Source organism: Heterocephalus glaber, unplaced genomic scaffold (genome assembly GCF_053883595.1).
Source record: "Heterocephalus glaber isolate CG9 unplaced genomic scaffold, H.glaber_assembly_v1.0 deba00001720, whole genome shotgun sequence".
Lineage (NCBI taxonomy): Eukaryota > Metazoa > Chordata > Mammalia > Rodentia > Bathyergidae > Heterocephalus > Heterocephalus glaber.
The window spans coordinates 4,504,556-4,530,698 of NW_028258433.1; the positions used below are offsets into that span (position 1 = coordinate 4,504,556).

The following is a 26,143-nucleotide window of genomic DNA, read 5'->3' on the forward strand; positions in this document are numbered from 1 at the left end:
ATAGTTTGAAGAAGCTCTTAAACCAGGTGTTTTAATATGTCTTAAATGTATGTATATCATGTATTCAAATCTAATTATAAACACATTTCAATCCAAGAATGTCTTTTTTTTTTTTTTTGAGACAGTCACACTGTGTACTTCAGGCTGACCTTGAATGTAGCCTAGGCTGGCCTGAACTTGGAACAATCCTCCTACTTCAGCCTCCTGAGGGCTAGGATTACAAGCACGTGCCACCAAGCCCAGCTAAAAGAATAAATCCTTTAAAAAATCAAATTGTGAAGCTTGGCATGGTAGTACACACCTATAATCCTAGCACTATGGAAAGCAGAGGCAGGAAGATTACAAATTCAAGTCCAGCCTACTCAATTTAGGGATTTGGTGAGACCCTGTCTCTAAATCAAGAATAAAAAAGGGCTAGAGATTATAGCTCAGTGCAGAGGCCCTGGGTTCAATCCCTAGCACCAATTAGAAAATATATTAACTTGTGGGCTGGTATTGTAACTCAAAGTATCTGGGTTCCATCCCCAGCACCACAAAAAAAAAGTTTCTTTAACTGTGATCCATGATTGATCTCTCTTCTAAAAATCATTAACATAATAGTCAATTCTGATATTAAGTGTTCTGCTAGTCTTATTGCAACTTCACTTTTGTTCATAAAACACTATGGCGGCTTCACATCCTAATCTCCCAGTGTTCTACTCTAGAAGAGGGAGTAAAACTAGAGTCTCACATGAACAGAAAGAATTTTATTTTTAAGGATTTAACCACAAACTGCTCTTACCTCCTTTATTCTCATTCTCATTCAGACCACCCATTGTAGACATCTAAAGCATACACTCCCTTTTATGAATTATAAATAACATCCAAGCTACATGAACAAAGTGTAAAGCCTGAATGTATATGTACATTACCCTCTCAAGTGGCAATACTTTCAAAGTTGTCAGTGTAAAAGTTTGTGTTATTTATTCAACAGTCACTTAATGAGAGCATATTGTGTTTACAGAGTACTTGCCAGCTCTGTGAATAATGCAAACAGTAACACAAAGTAATGCAAGTCAATGTTAGGTGTTCAAAAGATGATATAAATCAGAAGCCATGGGAGTTGAAAACCAGATCATTCTAGACAAGATAAAATTGGTGCCATTTAGTTACCAAACCAAGTATTTCAGAGGTCATCTAGAGAAAGAGACATAAATGGGCCAGGAAACTATCAGAGCTGTAGAGAACCTCTGGATCTGTGGCCCGGAGCCACTTTGTGATGGTTACCTCCCTCAGCCCATGTGAACCAAAAGCCCACAGAACCAGCCAGCCAAACCAGGGGTACTTGAATCTGGCCCTTTGGACTACTGTGGACTTGAAGGACTCCTCAGACACTTCCCTGTAACATATATGAAGCCATCCTTTTTGAGCTGGTTCTGCAGTAATCATATATTCACTCAGAATTACCCGGGCCTGGAAAGTGGATTGCTATTACAGGGTTACTGTGTGTTATACTTAAACAGAATTTTTAAAAACTATAACAGCAGCTTAGGTTCATTACAATGTATTTTATGTCTCTTAGCCAAGTTTTATTGTTCAACAGATATACCAATTTTTAAAATGTTAATGAAAAAATTACAAATGCATCAGAATGTTGAATAGATTTCCACAATGTTAATGGAATGTTAAAATAGTCTTTTTTCTTTTTTTGAGGCAGGGTCTTGTTCTGTAGCCCAGGCTGTCCTCAAACTCACAGTGGTCTTCCTGCCTTAGCCTCCAAAGTGCTGGGATTACAGACACCGTGCCAGGCTAAAATAGACTTTCTATTGTGTACAGATGTATATAAGCAAGAAAATAATCAAGTTGCTTTTGTCTTTACATTTATGCCTCCTATTAGACTTGTAATTAAGCTTACGATATAGAAAAATTCATTATCATATGATTGAATTCGTTGGGATTTAGGTAAATTTATTGAACCAAAAAAATTCAATGACAAATCTATATAAATGCGATACCATATACAATTTTAATAACCATAAAAGCACCATTATATAAGACACTTAAAATAATTCACAGAACAGTAGAAGCTGTTGGCCAACAATACATAGAGCGAGCATACATCCTATGGTCTTGTCCATCATCGTTTTACACCAAATTAATCTTATCTTTGCTGGGATTTAATTTGGATTCATATTATCTATATGAGACATTCCAAAGTTGTGGAAGAACTTTATTGTCTCAAATGATGCCATATAAAACATCCAGACTGCTCATCTTTTGATGAGCTTGGTTTTACATACTCATGTGATCTATATATATCCTGGGCTACTTAATTCCTTGTACTCCCAAATATTGGGTGCCAAGTAATTACATTTATAGGCATGATTTTAGAAATTGCTTAATTGTTCCTCTTAAAATTGATGTTTTATGAAGGCAGGTTAATTTTATTTACACAATAAGACAACAGACAAAAGTTAGGTTTAATCCTGTTGAATAAAGTAGTTAAACAAAGCATTACAAATAATGACACTGATTTTCCTGAATCACTTGTGTAGCAATCAAGGTTCCACAGACATTTTAAGAGTAATCATTAAAATAAGAAACTTCCCAAAGTGTCCACTTTGAAGAACAATATTCCCTTATCTATAAACTTTCTAGCCTGTTTCAAAGGAAAATCAGTATCATTAGTCACATATCTCATATGTTTGGATACATAGATGATCAAGTAGCAGTGGCACTAAAAACATTTTCTGCCTCTTGCTTCTCCCCTACCTTTCTCACTTCCTGGTAGAGATGAAGTGTTTAAAAAGATACATGAATTAATAAAATGGCACTGAAAGGTAAGTATAACAAATACTTTCGTGTATGAACCTATGTGACTAATTGGTTATGATCTTGGATTTCAGTTTCAAATTAATTCTTCCCCTAGAGAAAGACTTTAATCAAATCTGCAGAATGCCCAGCATCAGACCATGCACACAGGTGCACTTTTAACAAGTTCTTGATGATAATGAATATAGTGACCTCTGCTCAGAAACTTTGGGGTTTGACTATTTACACTGGAATCAGAGCTCTGCTAAAACTGAACAAATAATAAATACCAAAAATTGAAGTAAAAACTTATTTAGGAAAATTCTGAATGGCTGTAAGATAGGCCTCTAATATCCATGGTGACAACCACCCCTTCTGCTAAAGGAGCTCTCATTTGTAAAGCTACCATGAGCCCTCCGGTTTGGAAACTCTACATAGGAATTCCAATATCCTGCACCATTGGAAGGTGATGCATTATTCCTGTCCTGGTTTCTGTTCATTCTGGTTGGTTTTTCTGCATGAAGTACACTGTGAAAGGTAACATTATGTTCATACCGTTCTTTCATTCGGTGTATTTTTTCTCTTGGGACTCCATGAATGTTTCTTCTACATGGAAAAAAAAATTATCATTTAGTTAAGGCAGAAATATCAAAGTGCTTTACTTTTTGCATTGCATAAATATCACTATCCTCAGGACATAACTAGCAAAAGCATATCTTGCTATTCCATTATCTTTCAGGCTCTATTCCTGTTTTTCATGCTGCCTTGCATACCTTCAAACTACCTTGAGGCTAGCCTCAGAAATGCTTTGCTTCTGGTAATCTCAATTATGTGCTTCAAAACATGAAAGAACATGAAATTTTAAAAAATCATATATTTGATTATTAATAACATGCATATATCTCATCAAGTCAGGCCTATCAGTCCCTGAAACTGCTAAGAGATGCTTATTAAAACGATCTTGAATTCTAGCAGACACAAGTATTAACTGAGAATATAGTTAGAAATGTATTTACCAAGACTCCAACTATAGAACGGAGTCCATGAACTCTAGGATTTAACAGCCACCTGAAGCAGTTCTGACGGGTGATCCACAGACCCTCTTTGAAAATATTATCTGCTTATAAGATGAACTACTCCTTACTCCTAAAAAGTAAATTCTGGTTTCACTGATTAACTTTACGTCATTGACATTAACATCAGATAACAAATACTATCAGAATTCATGCACCCAAAACCAAGTTAGTATTGTTTGGACATTTATTGCTGTATAAATTAGCAGCATCTAAACCATAAACCACATACTGTTTAACATCTAAAGATCTTTATTTAGTCTAGATGCAAAAACACCATTGACATGTGGGATCCCATGCAGAGGAAAGTGCTTTTAGATGTTCATTAATGAAGAAGCAATTTAGGAGAATGTTAAATGTGCCCTTTTAAAGGACCAAGTTCAAGCTGAGATTTAGCATTTAGCATTATATTAGAAAACTGACCCAAAAACTAAAGTCTTCACATTAATAATTTCAAAGTTATCAATTTCCAAGAATTACCATTTCTGGCCTGAAAACTACCAGTCCATTTCCAGCCTGAAAAGATTCTTTTGTTCGGTCTGAAATACCTGAAAACAGCAGGATACATAATGAGGAACTAGAAAAACAAAGAAGTACCTTGCTAACTCTTGAACGTTGAATTTCCAGCGAGTGTCAGGTTCTCGGAATATAACTTCATAGTTATTTTCAAGTGCCTGATTTTTCAAAAGTACATAAAACATTGAAGACATAGTATGTATGTTTGGGAATGTTTATGCTGCCATTTAACATTTAGTACAAAGCTTTCCTAAAATTCCTTTTGTTTAACCAGTAATCCAATGCCTTAATTTATCTTAGTGCAGTTAGTTCTTTCCCATACTTAGTCACTCTAAGATTACAACTCACAATGTTAAGTTTTGGTCAGTTTTATCCAGCATGTAGAAATTGAATATTTTAAAAAGTAGATTACTGAACTAGTTTAAAATATCCCAAACACAGGTGTGAGCAACAAACTCAATGAGTTCTCAAAGTCATTTATATGCTTATTGTGGATTTACTTCTGTCAAATGCCTTGTTCTAGTCCTTAAGCCTTGGTTTAGAACGTGAGAGTGCCACAGAAACATAGTTTATGAAGTAGAAGTGATTTCCATATGTTTTATATAATCATCCCTCCAGAAGTAGCTCTAGCTGCTATGCAGTAGTCTGACTCAAAGCACTGCACCCCATTTCCTTGAGTTTAGAAAACAATTACATTCCCCATACAAACATCCAAATATTCTTTGCATCCATAAATTGAATCCTGCTTTATCTCAGACTGAGCTTCCTGTTATTACTGTTGTTTATTGTGTTGAAAAATACAGACTGAAAAGAGCTAAAAAGATTTTCTCATAAGTAGATAGGATGAGTAAGTTCCGGTGTACTGTTACACAGGATGATTACAGTTGACATTGTACCAAAAAAATCAAAATAATTAGAAGAGGATTTTGAATGTTCTCATCACAAAGAAAAGATAAATATTTGAGGTGATGAATAATCATAATATCCTGAATTGATCATTGCACATTGCATACATGTACTGAAAAATTACTATTTGTCAATACTTTTTTAAAAATGTTAGATTTCCTCTTTATTCTTTGGATGGGCACTGCTAATTAGGGAAGGATTCAACTATCATATCATGAAAACATCTTTTGCGCCTAATACCTGCAAGTGGCTGAGAAAATTGTATATATATCCAGACAATGAAAAGTAAAATGCCTTCCCGAAGCCACTCTCAATCCCTAAGTCTTGTTTTGAGATGTACATGAATTCATTCATCTCTTCATGGCCCTTTTCATTTCTCACCCACATGACCTCTTGATCATGAACTGAAAGAAACACAAAGTTGATGTTTATTCTTTCTTACATTCATCCAAGTCCCACAGTCTGGGCCTAAGTACTGTAGAACTGACAAAAGTATTGTTAAAGAAAAGCACACCTGTAGGTATGCTATTTTTGCCCAAAATGTAAAAAGCCTAAATATAGACTGCCATGAGTCCAGTTACACTTTACAGTTACCAGTAGGGATTAAGTAGAAGCTGTCTGCTTCCTGCCCTACCTTGTATGGTGGTGGGTGTTTTACCCTTTCTATACCCAATAGAGAATGAAAAGTTACTAGCATGCGACAAAATATGTCTGGAAAAAAAGACACCCCCCCCAAAAGGCACCTTAAAGTCTTACCTGTCCTGGGTCCCATTTCCTTGGAGAGCTGAGTTATATGTATATTTTTATGTTACTGCCTTAATAGGGTTACAGTGATAATCCTAAAATTATTTTTAAATTAAAATATTCTGTTGCCCCAGAACTCCCAGATGACAATGGTACATAGTACTGTGATCCTGAGTCCCAAAGGAAGTCCTATTATAACCTGTAATCATGGTTGTGCATCACTTAGTCCAATATTTCCCTGCAAGTTTCAGCGGAATTTCTCTGTATGGAAAGTAACCAGGACTGGAAAGCTGTTAAGAATTTAGACCCAGGACTATTTACCAAGGAGAATTTTAAAACTATGCCCTGAGGTGAGATTAGCATCTCAGCAAATTTCAGCCAATGCACAGCAAAGAAACAAAAAATAAAGCTGCTTTATCTGTTCAAGAACTACTGTTAGTAAATGTGAAGTCATGGAAGACCAGAAAAAGAGAAAAGAACAAATGTTTCAACTTTCTCACAAAATGTCCATAACTGAAAATTCAGAATGATACTTCTTCCTACCATGACTGCATAGGGCTTCATTTCCCAGGCGTGGAGGTTGGTATTATCAATAATAATGGGGGATATGCCATTCCTCATTGCTTTTCTTGCTGAAACACAATTTACATAACAGTGAACAACATGCAATAATCAGAGAAGGGTGAACGTCATCCATATTTTGTCATTTTTATTACAGTGTCATTACACAATTTTAAAATGCCACCTATTTTGGAACCCACTGCAGTAATTTTTTTTCCCTGGAATCTAAAGAGATTATGCTATGGCATTGTGCTTTGGGGGGAAGAGTGGTAGAACTTTCGATTAAGCTTGTTCCATAAAAGTTACTCATTCTGAAGCAGCTAAAATCTATATACACAACAAGGTTTCCCAGGATTTTGGAAAGGAATTCATCACCTCTTTTCTGGTTCCATTCATGAGCTTCCTCCAAGAAGTCAGGATTGAACTCATAGGCACCATCTTCCCTGGAGAAAAAGTCATCTGTGCTGAAAATCATGCCCATGGGAAAGTCATGCTGCAATTGTCTGGAAATTGGAGAAATGAAAGAGGGATTTTTAAAATTACATGTATAGTCATGGTAGAAATGATTTCCTTCCATTTCTAACATTTAGCAGTTTATAATTCTGAGACCACCAGGTTTTGAGTTGTTAAGCTTCAATTTTTAAAAAGAAATACTTATCTCTAGAAGGCATTGCTCCTTAACATGAGGCACCAGAGGGCTGAGAAGTGGTTTTGTGTGTTGTCAACCCTTAAAACTGAGAGGCTGCTGGTCAGTGCTATTGCCTTCTGCAGCAACCAGGACTGACTGCAGATAAAACTCTGAGGCTAAGTTGAGGGTGTGGTGACTATCTTTCCTACCGGACACCCCATGACCATTCCTCTCCAAGATACAGTGCCTTGTGGAGACCTGCCACTGGGTACCATGCCCTATGCTGCAGCCCTTCCCTTGGTCCCTAAACTCTTACCTGGGTCCCATTTCCTTGGACCTCTGTTCTTTTATAAAGACTCATCTGAGATACTAGTTCTTGCTGAGGTATGAAATGTGGACAGAGATGATCTGTGATGTGTGTGTAGCATACTTTACATTTTAACAATAACCTAGACCAAATGGAAAAAGCAAAAGAGAAGGAAAGAGGTGAACCCATGCCTTTCTACCACAGGAAAAGGAAAAACCATATAGTATCTCCTTTAAAGCAACAAATCACAAGAGAGGTAGTAAGTCTGTATAAAAAAAGACTTCAAAGAGAAGATAAGGGGACAAAAAAATTAAGATGTGTTATGTACACGTACCAACTTCCCATGATGAATATTATCCTTATATACTGTAAACGTATTAATTTAAAAAAATTTTTAAAGAGAAGACTTTCCATTTGAAATCCTTAGAGTATTTGCCATAAGGTGGGAATTATGCCAAGAGTACCAGGGGAGTTGCAATGCCTCCTTTTCTTATCTGTAAAAGGTGGTGCTAATGAATGATAACAGAGGAGACACCTAGCACAGCAACAGACACTGGCGCAGCTAGTGTATGCTCCTGCTCTTGGTCACTACAGCACTCACCAGCATCATTCCAGCTTCCAATCAGATCCAACTGGCAACGGAAAATATGTGGATACACAGTCAGGGTCAGCGTAGGAAGATAATTACAAGTTAGAGGAGACAAAAACATTGGAGAATGACAAAGTCAAGAAATGCAAAGAGAAAGCACAGCAGTTTAACTCCCTTCCCTCCCTACTTTGCTCTCCATCAAGAAGAATGATCCTAATCCAGAAGGAACATGGTGCTGCAGATAACAAGTGAGCACCTGAGTTTTCCTGCCAGAGCTGGGCTCAATTCTTGACTCACTATCTAGTCATGTGACCTTCTCTCTAAACTTATATTCCTAACTAAAGCTCAGATAATCCCTACCTACTAAACAGAGCTTCTGCTAAGACTCAAATGAGTCAAGGTATAGGAAAACATAATGGTAAGGCACTTTACGAATATAAATTACTGTTGTTTTGTTAGTAATAATAATGAAGCCAGTCACCCAACCCATACAATTTACGTGCCATAGTAACAAATTACATGAGAGTGTGTATGTGAAGAAATCTTTACAGCAATGCACTGGATGAGAGAGATGAAAGAACAAAAGAGAACAAATGCCTTGATTTTCAAAAATGAATAAATTCACATTCCAGAAACAGTAAACAAACATCTCTGCCAAAATCTTGCAGAAGGCATGATAGAAGGCAGCTTAAAGAGCTGAAAAAGTATATAAATCAAATACATTTTCTTTTTAGTGGGCTATGTTTACACAGGGAAAACCAATGGACATGATACCTTGATTTAAACAGTAACCTAATAGTATACCTTGGTAGCTTTATGAAAAGATGTAGATCATAAGATAATATATTCTATTGCCCAAAGTCTTTTAGTTAATTAGCCAACATATTAAACATTTATTGAGCACTTAACATATCCCAAGTACTCTGTGAAGTGTTAAGGCACAAAAATAAAATACTGTAGATGCTTTCAAGAATTCACAGCCTAGCCAAGGAGCCAGGCCCCGCACCGTGGAGTAAAGGACTCAGAGAACTTCAGGTCAGGAACAGGTTCTGTTGAGGAAAGCATAGCAAAGGAGATAACATTGAACTGGACCTTGAAGGTTTGGGATTTTTATCTCTTGTGGGACAAGTTAAGAGAATGGGAGGTAAGAGAAGGAAGAAGCTAATGTTTTTTGGCTTGTTAAGAGTGAGCCTTCAGGGGAAAACAGGAACAAAGTCATTAAGAGTTAAAAGTGGCAAAATTATTTGTGAAACATTGGTTTCAGTTCTGGGTGCCACAAATTTAAAGTGAAATATGGCAAGCTGGAAGAAGTCCAGAGAAGAGTGACCAGATAAATATAAGGAACACAAAACATGAAGTCATGTCAGAGGAACAAAGATTATGAAATAAATGTGGGGTATTTGTAAGGTGAAACAAATACTGAAAAGGATTCCTGATAGCTACTCTCAGATGTTGAGAAGTCTGTTTGTATAACAGAGAATGAACTTGTCTTGGAGTCAGCATTTTGGCTGAGTTCAATTGGGCAGTTCTGCTGGTCTTGCCTTGAGTCATTTATGCAACTATAGTCATACGACAAACTAAGGGAGACAGAAAGCTTTAGGTAGGCCTCATGACACCTCAGGTGGTGCCAACCCAGGCTTCTTCACAGACCACAGGACAGCAAGAGGGCATGAGTGGATGCTACTAGGCTGCCACCACATTGTGTTGGTCTCAGTGAAGCCACTTTCCTGGCCTATGCTGAAGGGGTAGGAAAAGAGTTTCTACTTCTTAATCAAAGTGTAGCAAAGAAAATGTGGCAACTTTTAATTGACCACAGATATAAAATATAATATGTAAGAAAGGAAAAGTTAAAAGACTAAATGAAAAGAGAGGCTCATAGTTTCCATAATAAATGTCTATTATTTGACCTTAAAGACACTGAAACTGAAAAGTCCAAGTCATAAATCTACATCTTAAACTCCAATACAAGCAATTATTATAAAGACACCTTAGAAAAAAATTTAAGGATAGTAGGAGATGCATTTTCAGATACATATATTTTACTGGGCTTTTTTCCCAAGTATGTACATTTTATATTTGTGAACACTGTAAAGTTTTAAAATTATTTCTATCTATAATGGTATTTAATCTAAATAATGAAAGCTACATTCAGAGGTGAAATAAGAGTGTGTAACTTTATTTCCCTATCTCACATATAATAAACAACTATGGGAACTGATTCCAAGATTTATTTTTCTTTTTGGTCCATATTTGATATTACTTCTAAATCTGGTTTCATTTGTTTTCCTATTAAGTCCACCACTCATTGGTTTGCTTTATTTGTTAAACATTTTCAGAGCTGAATTTTTCTTTTCATATATATATATCTTTATCTACTCTTGTTTTCCTCTTTATGGTTTATACTATAGATTAGAAGTTAATACTTTCTCTGGTTTCCTTAAAAAGACTTTAGAGCACAGAATAGGTATCCAATCATATTTTATTTTATTTCAATGCTATTCCTCTCTAGAAAACAAAAACAAAACATAAAGCTCCTGTCCTTTTTATTACACATTTTACCTTAGAGTAAAAGTTAAATTATTTGGGACCACTATGGTGCAATACCACTTTCTCATCACTTACTAAGACATACCTGACTGAGAGCTCCACAGTCTCCTAAAAACAGGCAGGCAAAAATATGAGTGTTTTTTCATCTTTATGGCTCTGATGCATTTCTTTCTTTTTTGGGTCCATATAATGTTCCTGAGTGACCATCCCTTCAAAACTTGTTTTGTCTTCACCTAAATGTTAAATTAGCACCAGGAGCCATAATACCATCTTGAAAATACAGGACAGTAAAACTTCTAGCTAAATACAGAATGGATTAAACAGGCGATCTAAAGATTCTCAAACTTAAATGGAAACAATAAATAACATTCCATCAGCTTCGGAAGTGATGAGGATAATGCCCCAGCTCTAGCCCTCTTTATGGTGGTCAGGAGCCTCATGCATTAGGGAAATTGAAAGAATGAAAATAAAAGGGAAAAAACAGACAATTATTTCTACATATCCTTCACCTTCCCCAGTTTCCCCAGGTTCACTTAAAAACACTACTATGAGAAAAACCAGGTACTAACCTAGATCTCACAACTTACCATTTTTGTGTAATTATTTAATAATAAAGAATCATATAGATATCTATTTAGTCACTGACTCATTGAGAAAGTCCAACATTACTACTTAATTTTGACTTGAACCTTAACTATAGAAGTTTTCAAACATGTAAAGGTAGATAGGATAAGATAATCAATCCCCATATACTATGATCTAGCTTCAGAAATTATTATCAGATGGCCAATCTTCTTTCACTTACTTCATATTTCAATTCATCAAATATTCCCAATGCTCAAAATTTCCTGTTTGTCTCATTAACATTTTCTTAAAGTTGGTTTGTTTGAATGAGGAATCAAATAAGAGCCACGCATTATAACTGATCACCTTGCCCCTTAACTTGTGTATTTTAGTTTTCTCTCTCTAGTTTCTACCTGAATCCCCCAAAACATAATCTTTTTTTTTTTTTTTTTTTTGGTACCGGGGATCGAACTTGGGTCCTTGCGCTTGCAAGGCAAGCTTTGGAAACACTGAGCTAAATCCCCGGCCCAACATAAGCTTTTAATTTGAAAATGTTGGAATCTATACAAATGAGTTGTAAGCACAATGAACAGTGCTTACCCTTCACTTGTTGTCCTCAGATGTTAACATTGAGCCTCATTATTTTGCCTCTCTTATGTATTTTTGATGAAACATGAAAATAAGTGGCACTTTATTTCTAAATTCTGTATCAAGTATCCACCAAGAATAAAAACATTCTCCTGGGCTTGGGATTTAGCACAGTGGTTCTGCTGCCTGCCTCGCAAGTGCAAGGTTCCAAGTTCAATCCCTGGTATCAAAAAAAAAAAAAAAAAAAAAATCCTCCTACATAATCACAATACTGTTATCAGATCTAAAACAGTAACTTTAATTATAAAATCATTAGATTTTTAATTTTAAATTTTTTATATTCCCCTGATGGGTCCCAAAATGCTTTTCATAAGTTTCAAGTAGTAGGAATGGTTATTAGGTCTCTTTGTGTCTTTTAATCTAGAACTGTCTTCAATCCCTGTAGTTTCCTTGTCTGAAGTTTGGACTAGCTGGCTTGAGAATGCCCCACATTATGGGTTTGTCTGGTTGTTTCCTCATGATTGGATCCAGGTTAAACATTTTTGGAAGGGAGGTGACATTTGTCTACTTCTGATTGCACATGATTCCATCATTCTAAGTTTGAGTACTTGGCTAAAAGGTAATATCGGCCAGACCTCTCCACTATGAAGGTACACTACTTCCTTTGTAATATTAAGTAATGTGTGGGTGTGAAACTGACACCACATAATCATCTAGTTCTTCAGCAACCTTTCCCTCAACCATTTTTATATCTTCTGCTTTGATCCCTGCCTGAATCAATTATTACACTGAGACTTGCACAATTCTGATTTTCTCATTCTGTAATTCCTTCTATATTACTAAATGGCATTGTCTTACAATAAAGAGCTTTCTTTATCCTTCTCCTTTTGATAATCTTTGCCATTGTTATCCTTTATTATATCCAAATTCTCTCAAAGTTGGCCAGTAGGTATTCAAACTGGCTCCTGAATCGATGCCCATGTAAATTTTAAAAGTACCATTTTTTTCTTTCCAATTAGCAAAGAAATACATATTGCATAAAATTTTGTAATGCAAAAGTGCAAGAAAAGGAAGATTCCTATGTTACTCCAACTAAAAATAACTAGTATTAACAGTTTAGTCTTCTTTCCAGGATGGAGATAGTTACATATCTCCACATATCTTTCTCATCTTTTGTTTTGTTACATAAAAACAAGAACACAACATAGAGCATAACACAGTTTTACAAAATTTTCTCACAGCAAATTACTTCCCACCTCATAAAATATTCCTCTATGACATTTTTAATGATACAGCCATTTATTCATATGAAAATGCTATAATTCAATCAATGCTCTATGGATAAATTTAGTTTTGTCCCATATTTCTTTGATTATCACCAGAAAGATATTTTTTTCTTATAATGGTCATTTATATATTCTTTTGTGAACTGCATTTTCATGTCCTTTTTAAATATAGCATATTTATTGGGAGGTTTATCTTTCATTCTGAATGTCAATTTCTTAGTTTACTAATTGCTTTTTCATTTTTTATAGTCTCTAAAGTTTAAGTTTTAAAAATTCTGTCTAGTTACATACATTCATCTTTTATTTTTACTTTATACCTTTGATGGTATATTTATAACACTCTTTCTCAACCCAAGATTATGTAAATATATTTATGTTCTATTACATTTTTCTCCTCAGTGAATCAAACATATTGTGTTAGTATGTCAGCATTTTTGTCTTTGATTCCTCTTGTGGTTGGCTGTTCTAATAAATTTTCTTTTCAAAAGTGCTAATAGATGATCAAAGGGCTTGGTTATATATTGTCTCTCCTTAACCTTTATAACAATTTTATGAGGTAATATCTTCTCTGGTTTGTAGATAAAGAAACTAGCACTTTAAGAGCTTAAATAACTGGCTTAGGTTTACTCAGCTTGGATGTGGTTTGGAAGGACTTTTACCCTAAGTCTACAGAGTTAGAGCATGTGGGAGTTATGTATTTTGCGAGCTCTTGTAGACCTGAAAAAGCCCTTCTGGTTGTCTTCCTTCACACATTAGCAACATGGAGAGAGCCAGAGTCTAACGTCTATTTTAGCTGCAGCTACCATTCTTAAGAAGTCCCCAGTGCTACTGCAGATACAACCCTGACATCCATATTCCACAGAGCAGGAAGAGACAAGGCAGCCTTGAAAGCTGTAGTGTTATAGTTGGGCACATTGTCACACCCCAAAATATAGAGCTCCTAAGGAAGATGGGGTAGTTAATTAACAGTTTTTGCAACAATGTTAGCACGACATGTCTAGGTATTGAATTTACTTTTTATCACTCCTGAGTCTTCAACTAAAAAATGTTTATTCTGATTATATTGACTGTCACATTTAACTACCATAGTACTGTTTCATTTTCTGCATTGTGATTCTGCTCATCCCCATCTCTTCTGAACATTAAAGCTCCAACATTTACTTTAGAATTTTTTTAAAAATCTGTCTCCTTTAGCTCCTTTTAAATTTTTTACTTCTTAGTCAACTCCCTTCATATTTCAGACTTACTTTTTTCCTTTTGTATCAAAGAAAGGAATTTTTCAATATAAACATAAGTTTTTAAATAGAGAAAAGCAAGAAATAATATAATGAACAGTATACTCACCACTTGGAGCTGATAATCATTAACATTTATTTTGTTGTCTTAAAATTCATCCAACTCTGCACCTTAACTCTGGCATTCTCAATACTTTACTGTACTTCACTTTCTCCTTTTTACAGCACTTATCACCTCCTAATGTAGTACATAATTCCCTTATATTTTACATCCATTTCCCTACCTCTGGCATACAAGGTCCACATGGGCAGGATCTGTGTTTTGTTCACTGGTGATTCCCAAGTACCTAGAACACTGCCTGGAACATAGTAGATACTCAGTAAATATTTATTGAATGAAAAAAATGGAGCATTACATATTTTAGATTTATTCATGCTGATATATAGACTTAGTCCATTCCCTTTTTTTTTGTACCAGGGATCAAACTTGTGACCTTGCGCTTGCGAGGCAGGCAGTGGAACCACTGAGCTAAATCCCCAGCCCAGTCCATTCCTTTTAACTGCTACATAGTACTCCATTATTAGAAAAACAAACATACCTAACATTTATTAAGTGCTTATTTTGTGTCAAGCACTATTCTAATGGCTTCACATTTCTCATGTAATGTTCAAATAGTCCTGGGAGATAAATATTATTATTAATCCCCATGTTACAGACCAGTGAGTGGTGCAGCTGTATTAAAAACCAGGTTTCTGGTCCCGGAGCTCCCCAGGAGACCACTATGCTTGAGTGCTACAAAATAAACAAACCATGTTTATTTATATCTTTCTCTGGTGACATTCAGATTTGCAGTTTTCTCTCTCATGTGCAAGTTTCAATGAGCTTTATTGTACCTCTCTCAGGCACTTGTGGATGATTCCTGTGGTGTGTACCCCAAGTGGAGTAGCTATGGAGTCTTTTGTTTTTTGAGACAACAGACTAGAGCAGATGCTGTCTAAAATTGTCTTTTCTTTAGAAAATTGTTCTGATAGAATGTATGTTCCATGAAGGCAGGGATTTTTGTCTTTTCTCTGGTGCTCTATTCTAAGCATCCAGAAAAAATGCCAGACACGTAGGAGAAAATAAATATTTGGTGAATGTATGAATGGCTCGTGAATATAATGTTCTCTTGCCTAATTATGCAAACTCTTTTTATAGGGCCCCAAACCATGTGAGGAGAATTTCTCATCTATGGATAATGAGAATTTTACCTAAACCTTAGATTTATCCCCTAAAGAAAACTGGGAGTGAAGATCTTCATAGATCCTAGTACTTCCTATGGATGCTATTAGAATCCTTCCAGAGGACTTTAAACTGGAAGCAGGAAACCCAGCTGCCTGAGAACAGGGCAGGAGCCCTGACTGAACACCATATGGGCAGTCTCCTTCCCCTGAGGCTGGTGTGATCTGACCTTTGTGGTGCTGCCAACCACCATGCCAAAGCTGAGCTCTGCCCTTGGAAAGACCAGCCACAGACACTGCCAGCCCCATATTACCAAGCCACAAAGCCTGAAGGACTCCAATGACAGTTCCCGGTTTGTCCTTCTGCTCACTCTTGCCTTTTACCCCTCATGCCTTTGAAGAAGGGCTTGTTTATGAGATCCAAAATTAGACTCTAGACAGTCCTTGTTACCTTGTCATTTATCTACATGGTCCCACTTCACGCTAACAGAAATCCTCTCAGTTTCCTGCACATGTGTAGTGTCCTTCTGCAGAATCTAGCAACAGTTCAGGTTACCTGCATGCATGTGTGATGTGTGTGTATGTGTGTGTGTGTGTGTATGTGTGTGTGTGTTGGTTAATTCAGTAATAGAATTGGGAAAGGGATCAGGCATACCAGCCTCAGTACTCTGTATTAGCTTTCTTCTCCCAAAATATCAGGTCAGTTACAGATAGCAGAAGACTAGCCACCCAGGAAAACAATCCTGGAGCTCTTTTGACTGATTCTGCAGGACAGCAGTTGCATCTCTGACCCTAATTTTGTAATTTTTTAAGTATAAATGTCGTTTAAAGGAACTGGCACATCAAACATTTTCAAATATAAAAGAAGTTTTTTGTGCACCTAATTGAATTTTATGGTGAGTGACTATTTTTTTAACTCAACTATTATCCACATACCATTCATTCTTTTACATTTTTCTTTATGTGAATAACCGCCTTTTTGTTTTGTTACTTTCTCAAGAGCCATGATGAAGTCTAAGCTCTTACCTCTTAGAAGGTTCTGGTATTGCATCTCATTAGCAAATCTATTAATCAACTATTTAGTGAATCTTACTATGTGCCAGGCCTTCTTTTAGGAGCTGGATAGAATAAAGCATCTGATCTCAAGGAACTTGCATCAAATCTTGTAAAGCTTACACACTAGCAAAGTAAATAAGCATGTGTAGAAAAGAGAAAATACAGGACAAAGATTGCTGAAGAAGTGCTACTTCAGACAGCACAGAAAGCTTCTCTCAGACTGTGTTCTTCATCATATCCTTAAGACATGGAGGAAAAAAACCTTGAAAGATCCTAGCAATGCAATGGTATTTCAACAGACTCCTTAAAACTGAAAAGTAGGTGGAGGTGCATTGGTTCAAAGCATACCTGGTGAGGTAAGACCATCATCAGATGTATGTTCCCCTGATGCTAATGTACTCATTTGTAAAAGAAAATGACTTCTGCGTGTCATGGGGATACTGTAATGATCCAATAAGCCAGTGTCTATAAGTGCCAGGCATACAGTCACTATTCCGTAACTGTGTGCTAGCTTTTTTGCTCCATTTTTCCCTTCCCCTTTCCCAGTTCTTACCTTGATAAAAACAGATAGCCTTCTCCCCAAGCCATATACATGATCCGATAGAGAACCTTATGAAGGAACAATTAGAAATTAGACTAGTTTTTCTTTATCACCCTATTTACTCAATCCCATTAGAGCCTGGTATCGTTAGGTAACTTAGAATGATAAAAAAATAATTTATTGGGCTGGTCCAGTGTCTGAATGGCTCTAGGAAGGTGCCATTAAACAGAGATTTCACTGAAATGCCAAGAAGTAATTAAATTGAATAATAAATATCCTATCATGTGAGCAGATTTAGCCCCTTGGGAACTGGGAGTTGGTAACTCTTTCCAACGTATCATAATCAGAATAAATATTTAAAAATCTGAATCTCATCTTCTATTGCCCCCAGTGGTAACATATTAAAGATATTCTTGTTAATATTTTTAATTAGGAGAAAAACATATTAGTATTAACAATTAGTATTGACAATTAGCATTGAAGCTGCTTCCTTACTCTGATAGTTGAAATCCAGGTTAATTTAGGCCCGTAAGTCTTTAAGTGTTGTTTTTATTACGCAACAGAACAAAACCAGCCTCATGACACTTTCTTCAGGTCACTCCCACTAGCCTCTTTCTTTTATGTAGAAGATGAAGCTCTGGATTAGAAATAAGATCAAGCAGTTGATCAAGATGTTAAACTTCTCAGAGCTTCATGTCTTGGGCTTGAACTAGATGAACTCAAGGGAGCTTCTTGAGCTTGTACTATAAAATAGCCTTCCTTTATCTCTTTATCCACTTCTAGCCCCCTCTCAAATTGTGGTCCACACCTGTGGTACTATGTGGCCACAATTCAGCAAGGTCTTCTTCCATTGTCCCAACAGCTCCAGGAACATGATGATGATGTCTCCCGCATAGTTGGGCAACACTTTCTAGTAAGTGACTACAAACACATTGCACAACAGAGTCCTACTCATTGTAAACTGTAGGTAGCATTTCCATTCCTCATTCACCCTATCCTCCAGAGAAAGAGGCATTACAAGTATTCTCCTTAGTGAGGAGAGAAGATTTTGGATTCATCTTAGGAAAATCACAAAAAATTAAAATCTAGTAGTCACTTTCTGAGTAGATCTACACGACTAGAGATCTGGGCTGTCACCTGCCTGATGCTATATTTTGATATATGCAGACTTGGAATACTGCAAACTTTCTGTTTTGAACTTTTTATTTTGAGTGGGAACCCTGGCCTCATGAATAGAAACACCATGGTGCAGGCCTCCTGGCTGGGAGCACTGGTGAGCAGAGCATGCTCTAAAGTCAAATTATAAACCATTTAGTTACCCTAATTGGACCCCTGTTCTGCTTCCCATACTCCACTGTTTGTTCAGTTGTAAAGTATACCCTTCTCCTCACCTCTGTCTTATCATTGCATCGCATTAGAAAAGCATCCTTCTACTTTTTTTCTTTAATATGTGTTACAGGAGATGAAGCTCAGGACCTTGCACTTGCAAGGCAGGTGCAGTGCCACTGAGATAAATCCTGGCCCCTATCCTTCTACTTCTTTAGAAAACTCTAGTAATGAAGAATCACCAAATGGTATTTTTCTTGACGGGATGCATCTCTGTTATCCAGAAATGGGAATGAGAAAAAAGACAGCTGTCAGCAAGCATCCTTCAGCCTAAGTGAATCCACATTACAAATCATTTGTGATAGTGCCAAAAGGAACTAGAACATTGCAAAGATGCACCATGTACTAAGAGCATGGTTCCCAGACTTAGCTTACATTGATGTATAAAACCTCAAAATAATTCCAGGGAATTGACATGAGAATGATGATTTTTAATTTTTCAAATAAGGTTATTTTTTAAAAAAAGAAATAAACACCACCCTCTATTACTGCCATTTCAAAAGAACATTTTAGTTGTATTTTATTCAGATATAAAATAATGAAGTTCTGACACATGCTACAACATGGATGAACCTTGAAAACATTAAGCTAAGTGAAATAAGCCAACAAAAAAGGATAAAAACTATATGATCCACTGCATGAAGAACTTAGAAAAGACAAATACATAGACAGCAAGTGGCTTAGAGGTTGCCATGGGGGAGGAAAAATAGTGATTTATTACTTAATGGGCACAGAGTTTCTATTGGGAGGTGATAAAAAATTTGAAATAGACAGCAATGATGGCTGCACAATATCATGAATGTAATTAATGTCACTAATTTTTACACTTAAAAAAGGTGAAAATGCCTACGCACATACGCACACTAGAAAGCACAGAGGCTCACCCACAGATGCTTTCACTGAAGCAGAAGGAAAAGATAGGTACAGATCCAGTTTATCACATCAGCTACGAAAATAGTTCTGGTTCATTTGTTGAGAGTGAAAGGGTTTTGAGATTGGAAATCTTATTTCTACCTAGTCCTCTATCTTCTGCCATGATCTAACCCTGGATCACATACCTATCCAGTATACTAACTGCTATGCAGCTTCCCAGTCAAGGCCAGGAGAACGCCAACTCTTTCCCATCCCCATCTCCTTTCTTATGTTGCCATTCCTTTCCACTGTTCAGCCACATCCTACTCTTCTTTAAGGCCAAGTTAAGGACTAATTCCAAGTACAGGAGACTCTCTGGCCCTGATCAGCCTTAACCCTCCACTGATTTCCCTTGGCCTTGAACACTATCAGAATACAAGATGCTACTGGACCTTACTTACCCACAGTAGAGTGCTGATTACTGTTTTCCACTTGTTAGTCTTTTGCAGGCACCTTCTCTTAACCTTATTTGCTATATGCCTCACGAAGCAAGTGCCCACAGTTTTACAAGTACTCAGTGAACATTGTTATTGTTGATTAATGACTAATAATGAATATTTGGTACTTTGCATACACATTCCACAGAGCTTAATCCATATATGTATAATCACGGGGACTGTGTTTACCATAGTATTTAAAATCTTCACAATAAAATGGAGTATTAACTCCATCTTAATAAAAAAAATCTACAGTACTAAAGAATCAAGTGATTTGTTAGTTCAGATGCTAATTAAAATAAGATAAAATTTAGTAAGTCACTAAAAATCCATCTCCTCAATGACAAAGAGCTTTCTAATTTATGTCCAAATGAGAATTAATCTAGGAAAGCCATGTTCTGTAGAAAATGACTTATTTAGTTATGTAATAAAAGCTTTGTCATACAACCTCTAGATGTAGCAATCATTAAACAAAACTTTTTACTTAATAGTGCCTTAATTTTCACCTTTAAAAAATTATAGGTATGTATGCATATATATTTGTTATAGGAAATCTGAAGGTAAGCCTATAACCCACTAGCTAAAGTCAACTATCAAAAGATGTTGATCTTTTCACACATTTTTCTATGAATACATATAGTCCTCTCTTAGGACAGAGAATGTGTGTGCGTGTGTGTGTGCCTCTGTAAGTTTTTTCACTTAAAGGAAGAAAGAATATTTTATAGGTAAAATATAGATCTGTTTCCAATAATGACTGCATGACTTATAAGCCAATCCTCTCTTTTTGTACATTTAAGTTATCCCACACTTTTTTTTATTGCACAAAAAAATTCTGTGATGAACATTCCTCTATCTTCACGGACTTGTCCAATTATTTCCTTAAGATGAATTCCTGGAAGTAAAACTTACAGGTCAATGTTAAGAACCTATTTTAAAAAAACAGTGTTTAAATAAAATAAAGGTGATAAAACAGATTTTGGGGCATACTAATTTTTTACTACTATGATGTGTTTAAAAATACTTAAACCAGATAAAATTCCTTTTTAAAATATTCAACTGTCTTTTTAAAATATTCAAAGAATTTAAATAGATGTTTTCTATATTCTAATCACATTGAGCTATGATAACTTAATACAGGTGAAAAGCATAGAAATCTAATATTGATTTGGAAGACAAGACATACCCTAATTTCAAAAAAAGATTTTTATTAGTTCTTTAATCAAATGAAAAATAATGGTTAAGCAGAAAAAAGATGAGCCCACATTTGTAAAAACTGATTTTCGCCAATTTTTAAAGAAAACATCTTTATTATGATGATTTAAGAAATACATATTCATTATAGAAAATTTAGAAAATACACAGAGAAAATGTGAATTTCCCAGGATTCAACAAACACATAAGATAACCTTACAGTTTTACTATTATCTATACATGTATATTTAAAAACAATTGGCCATTCTCCTCTGTCCCACCCTGCCCCACAAAAAATGGGGAAGATAGCTCCTTGAGGGCCATGCCTTGACTTCCTCACCATTTCATCCTCACTGTGGGGCTCCTGTCTTGCTGAAATATGGCCCATTTCCTTGCTTACTTCTAGACTTCGATGTAAATGCACAGCCCACCCCAAAGCATGCCAAGGCTCCTCTGTCCCAGGAGCCACCCAGCATGACAGGAGAGCTCAAAGTCAATTTCAATTGCTTCTTCACTTCAGTCAGGCTTCTCTCCCTAGTGACACTCTAGATGGATCTCAGCTGATCAACAACTGAAACAGTAACACCTCTTAACATTTATACAGCACTTTAAAGTTTTTAAAATGTGCCTTCTACACACATTTAATCATTACAAGAGCCTTATGAGGCAGAACAAGCAAATATTCCACTGGATGGGAGAGGAAACTGAGGCACGGGGGTTGAACAACATAGCTAGTGAGTGGCAGAGCTTTGATATGAAGCCCTAAGCTGACCGTAAAGCCAGAGCTCTCTATCCAGCCATTATTAGCCAGCCATTTTAAAGTCTAATAACTGGAAATTAAAAGCCAGAAGGATTTTGATTAAATCCTCTCATTTAATCACTCTTAGTAGTCACATGCAAGGAAAAGCTAGGTAATTGCACAAAGTCACCAGCTAGTGAATGACAAATTATAGTAGATCTAAAGGCATGATCTTCAAAGTTCCAGGCCAGTACTCAGAGATGTTCTTTAATAAGCTGGTCTTTCATCATGTCTCTGCTTAGTCAAATGTCAATCAGGAATTGAAATCCTAAAAGGGTAAAATATTAAGACAGAAGGGACCTTAAAGACCACACCACTCACTTTAGATGAGGAAATGTGAGGTCCAAAACCCTTATGTTCAGCTCAGTAATCATGTTATTGGTCAAAATCAAACCTGGCCAAAAATGTTTACTTTCTTCTTTGACATTAGGTGTGTGTTAGATTAGGGTTCACAAAGTGAAAGTGAAATCAAACAGGATTTGACATCCACAAGATACTTTGTTGGTAACAGATGTACCCACCATGGCCATATCATAAAATAACCAAGTAATGCTGGGTCCTAAGGAGGCTCCCCACTCTACTGCCATCCTCTGCTTTCCCAGGAACTACAAGGGACACCTACTGAAAATTGTCTGTGTCTCAGAAAAGGGTACCAGTGGTCCTCCAAAAGTCTGAAGTCTTTGTAATCTGCAAATGTGTGTATTTTGTCTGTCTGTTTTTGGCTAAAGGCTTCTACTCCACAAATCAACCAGAATCCTAATTAAAAATGGCAGCATCTCACTGAGGCTGTCTCAGTTCCCTCATACCCAAACGACTCAGACCCTCATCCTAAAGTCATTATCTGGGCCCCCAAGGAAGTCAGCACGTGACTGTAGGTTACCTCAATTTTTCAACAGTTCCATCGTCCTGTGGCTAGCCTTTTCTCTCCAATGACATGGAAAGCGGTGGGAGGGCAAGGGACCACTTTCGATTACTGAATATCTATCAGGTGCCAGACAACGTTCATGGCAGGATAAGTTTCGGTCCTTACCTTTAAGAAACTTGCAGAAGGATAAACAAAGCCATGTGCAAAACTAAGCACGGTTACAGAGCTGTAAACAAAGGGCCATAGAGCCCAGAAGAGGAGCATCTACTGGCGGGCGAGGCAGCCACCAGGTAAGGGTAAGGTAACAGAGCTGAGTTTTAAAAGGCTAGTAGAATCAGTCGAGCAAACGGAGGCGGGGGGCAAGCCAGGCAGGAGGGCCAGGGTCAGCCATGGCGGGGAGAAACAGCTGGGTTTACAGAAGATAAACAGTTCAACGTTACTGGAAGGTCAAGTACAAGGCAGCGAGTGCTGGGACTTCGAGCTGAAGCAGTGGGCCTAGCAAGGTGGCAGCAGGCAATAAGCCCGCGTAATTCTCGCTGACCTGGTACCAGGACGGTTGCTTACGCAACTCCCAAGTAAACGAATTTGGGCGCCTATGGCCAGGCTGTCAGTGACAGTCGGTAGTGGTGCCAGCCCCCTCCCCCATGTACCTGTGCGCCTTCGCAGCTCCCAAAGCAAACTCAGGCTGCCTGAATCCAAGCAGATTTTCAAAGCGGGCCACAAGCCCCGGGCCACTGCCTCTGCTGCCCCAGACCCCCAGTCCCCGGAACCCTCTCGTGCATTCGCTTCGGTTAAAATGCCTGTTGACGCACTGTGGCGGCTGCCTGCGCTCTAGAGGGCCGCCCGGCGGTTTTCTCTGCAGTCGCCACCGGGTTTTCCCGAAGAAGAGTCCCTGCTGGCCTCCCCGATTCGGGGCTGGGGAGGCTGGGGGCGGCGAAGGCTGCCTCGGCCAGGCTGGCACCAGGCCGGCAAGCCGCGGGGAAGGGCCGGTGCCCTCGGGGGCTTGCGCAAGGCGCAGTGCCGAAATCCGTCCTCCCGGGGAAGCGCAGCGGGAAACAAGATGAGCGCACTCCTCTCCGAGGGCGGCCAGGGGCGCCAGGGGCGGTGGCGGTCCCCGGGGGCGGGCGGCGGCGATCGGGCTCCGCGCGCGGCCAGGCTCGGGCCAGGGCGGGCGCCCGGGGTTGGGGCACCCGGCTCCGGGCCAGGAGCGCGCTGGGTCGGGGCACACAGTGGCCCCGGGCCCGCGCTCCGGCGCCCAGGCCGCGGTCATTACCTGGCCAGTGTGGTTTTCCCCGAGCCCGGGAGGCCTCGCAGGAGGTAGAGGTGTTTCCTAAAGCTGTGCCGGCGCGGAGGTGTCCCCCGCGGGGGCGGTGGCCGAGAAGGCGGCTGCTGCGGCTGCTGTCGGAGGCTCAGCCTCCCAAATGATTCAAGAAAACTGTCTTCCATGGGGAGGGGGCTAGCTGCGAGGGTCCTGGGTTTCCTTTCCTGAAGTCACGGTCTTGGCCAAAGCTGTTGTTTTTGTGACTCTCCGGCCATGTGATAGATGGAGGGGCGGGCGCTCGGAGCCCAGCCCCTCCTCCCTACCCGCCCGCGCAAACAGCGCTGCGTGGGAGGGGGCGTCCCTACCTGGAAAGCTGGGGACACTGGGAGGCTGACAGTCCGGAAAAGGCGGGTGATGCAGCCCCCCAGCTCTCTCTCCTCTCTCTTGGTGCCCTTTGTCCCAGGGGACTGGGCCTGTCCAGTGGGACAGGGAGACATTTCTCTGCAGCCACCTTGGAAACCAGGCCCCTTGAGGAACACCCCCCCCCCCATCGGACTAGTCCTTGGAAATGAAATAATTTTGGTTGACGATTAAAGAATCTGAACAACATTTTGAATAGTAACAGTGAAGGCCAATGTCTCCCCGATTATGTGTACCAACATCTGGCTGGTGTCCCTAATGCACACTCTCTTTTGGAGCCTATATCTTTTCTTACTCTTCATTAGCCTCCCAAAAATATTCTTAGAAAGCTTTATTACCTCTACATAACATTTTGTGTCTTCTTCCTCAAAAAAAGGAGCACTTGTAAGCCTCAGATTGATTTATGAATGTAGTATGGTCAGTAGCCCAGGCAGCTAGCTTGCTGTCACGGAAAAGAGGTAGCCTCTCTGGGAACAGTTTAGATTCCAGACCAAAGTGGCAGAATCTACTGGAACTATTTACAAAGGATGAAGTTCTCAATTCCAGGAACTGGTGAGCACCCACCAGTCGATCACCATGGTGATTCCAGTATTTCATGAACACCAGTGCTATGATAATCCTGTTTTCTGGACTGAAAGAGACTATTCAAAATGCTCATCCTAGAAAACCCATGTGTGGGGGTTTGACTATAATAATTATATAAAATAAATAAATTTTGTTTCTGGCATCTACTGTCTGACAATTTTGAACAGGAATTTTGGGGCAGGGGATTGACGTTGATCTTTAGGAGGGGACTCTGTGCTTAGAATTTCACCTTCCTCTTGGGATTCTCCTGTGAGGGCTGGGAGTGGAGAGTGGAGTAGGAAGTTAAAGTACTTTCCCTTAAAAATTCCTTCCCAGTATGGAGGAAGTATACTTTCTTGGTTCTTATCAACATTAAAAAGCAATGGAATTGCAAAAGTTACTCTAAATGTCAGGGGGAAACCATGAGGAACAGAAAATATACAATACATGAATTATAACAATAGTGACCCTTATGATCTACGTATCCCTATTTAAGCCCCTCCCCACCCCTAGGTGCTGGGGATTGAACACAAGCCCTCCTGCATACTAAGAACAAGCCATACCACTGAGCTACACCCCCAGTGCATGCTTCTTATAAGAGAGTTTTTGCCCAGCCTTAAACACTATCTTTTTCATTCTAGATAATCTCTGTCCAACATGGGACTACCAGTCACATGTGGCTATTGAGTATTTGAAATGTGGTAATCCAAAATGAGATTAAAATACACACTAAATTTCAAAGCTTCATTATAAAAAAAAACTCAATAATTTTTATATTGATTATACATTGAAATATGTTAGATATATTTATTTTAATATATTAATGTATTTTAGTATATTATTAAATTTTTTCGTGTTCCTTTGTACTGTTTTATTGTGGCTTCTCAAAAGTGTAAGTTACATATATGTCTGGCATGATATTTCTGTTGGATAGTGCGGTATGAGAGTTCCATCTTCTATTTCCTTCTCTGGGGGATTCCTAGGCAGTGTGAGATATGGCAGCAGAAAATATGCAGGTTTGGGGGTTAGAGATTTCTGGCACACAGAGTCTTGCAGGGCCTCTGGCATGTGGAGCTACTAGATATGAGCAGATGCTCAGAAGAGAGGGCTAAATTAGAGACAGCATTGGAAATCCTTGCCCCTATGAGGAGATAGT

General features: G+C 38.2%; 2 protein-coding genes across 17 annotated transcripts in view; both read right to left on the reverse strand.

Annotated features, from left to right (window-relative positions):
* N4bp2l1 (NEDD4 binding protein 2 like 1) overlaps positions 1-26,143 on the reverse strand; it is a 49,565-nt gene that overhangs the window by 19,601 nt on the left and 3,821 nt on the right. For 4 of the 16 annotated variants that reach the window (XR_015446649.1, XR_015446648.1, XR_015446647.1 and 1 more), the window contains exons 1-5: positions 24,016-25,761; positions 6,966-7,093; positions 6,573-6,661; positions 4,461-4,537; positions 3,346-3,396 (exon numbers count right to left, since the gene is read on the reverse strand). Coding sequence is in view for 8 of the 16 variants with exons in the window: in XM_004854758.4 (XP_004854815.1) it covers positions 3,138-3,396; positions 4,461-4,537; positions 6,573-6,661; positions 6,966-7,093; positions 24,016-24,188 (726 nt within the window). In the remaining 8 variants the exon portion in view is untranslated. Of the gene's footprint in view, positions 1-1,926; positions 3,397-4,460; positions 4,538-6,572; positions 6,662-6,965; positions 7,094-7,534; positions 8,120-14,618; positions 14,694-17,164; positions 17,221-17,647; positions 17,787-24,015; positions 25,763-26,143 lie in introns of those variants that run through there. The other 12 variants (XR_015446651.1, XR_015446650.1, XR_015446652.1 and 9 more) reach the window with 10 other exon arrangements.
* N4bp2l2 (NEDD4 binding protein 2 like 2) overlaps positions 6,573-26,143 on the reverse strand; it is a 165,107-nt gene continuing 145,536 nt past the window's right edge. Inside the window, exons 11-12 of the mRNA XM_013075843.3 lie at positions 6,966-7,093; positions 6,573-6,661 (exon numbers count right to left, since the gene is read on the reverse strand). The gene's annotated coding sequence lies outside the window, so the exon portion shown is untranslated. The remainder of the gene's footprint in view (positions 6,662-6,965; positions 7,094-26,143) is intronic.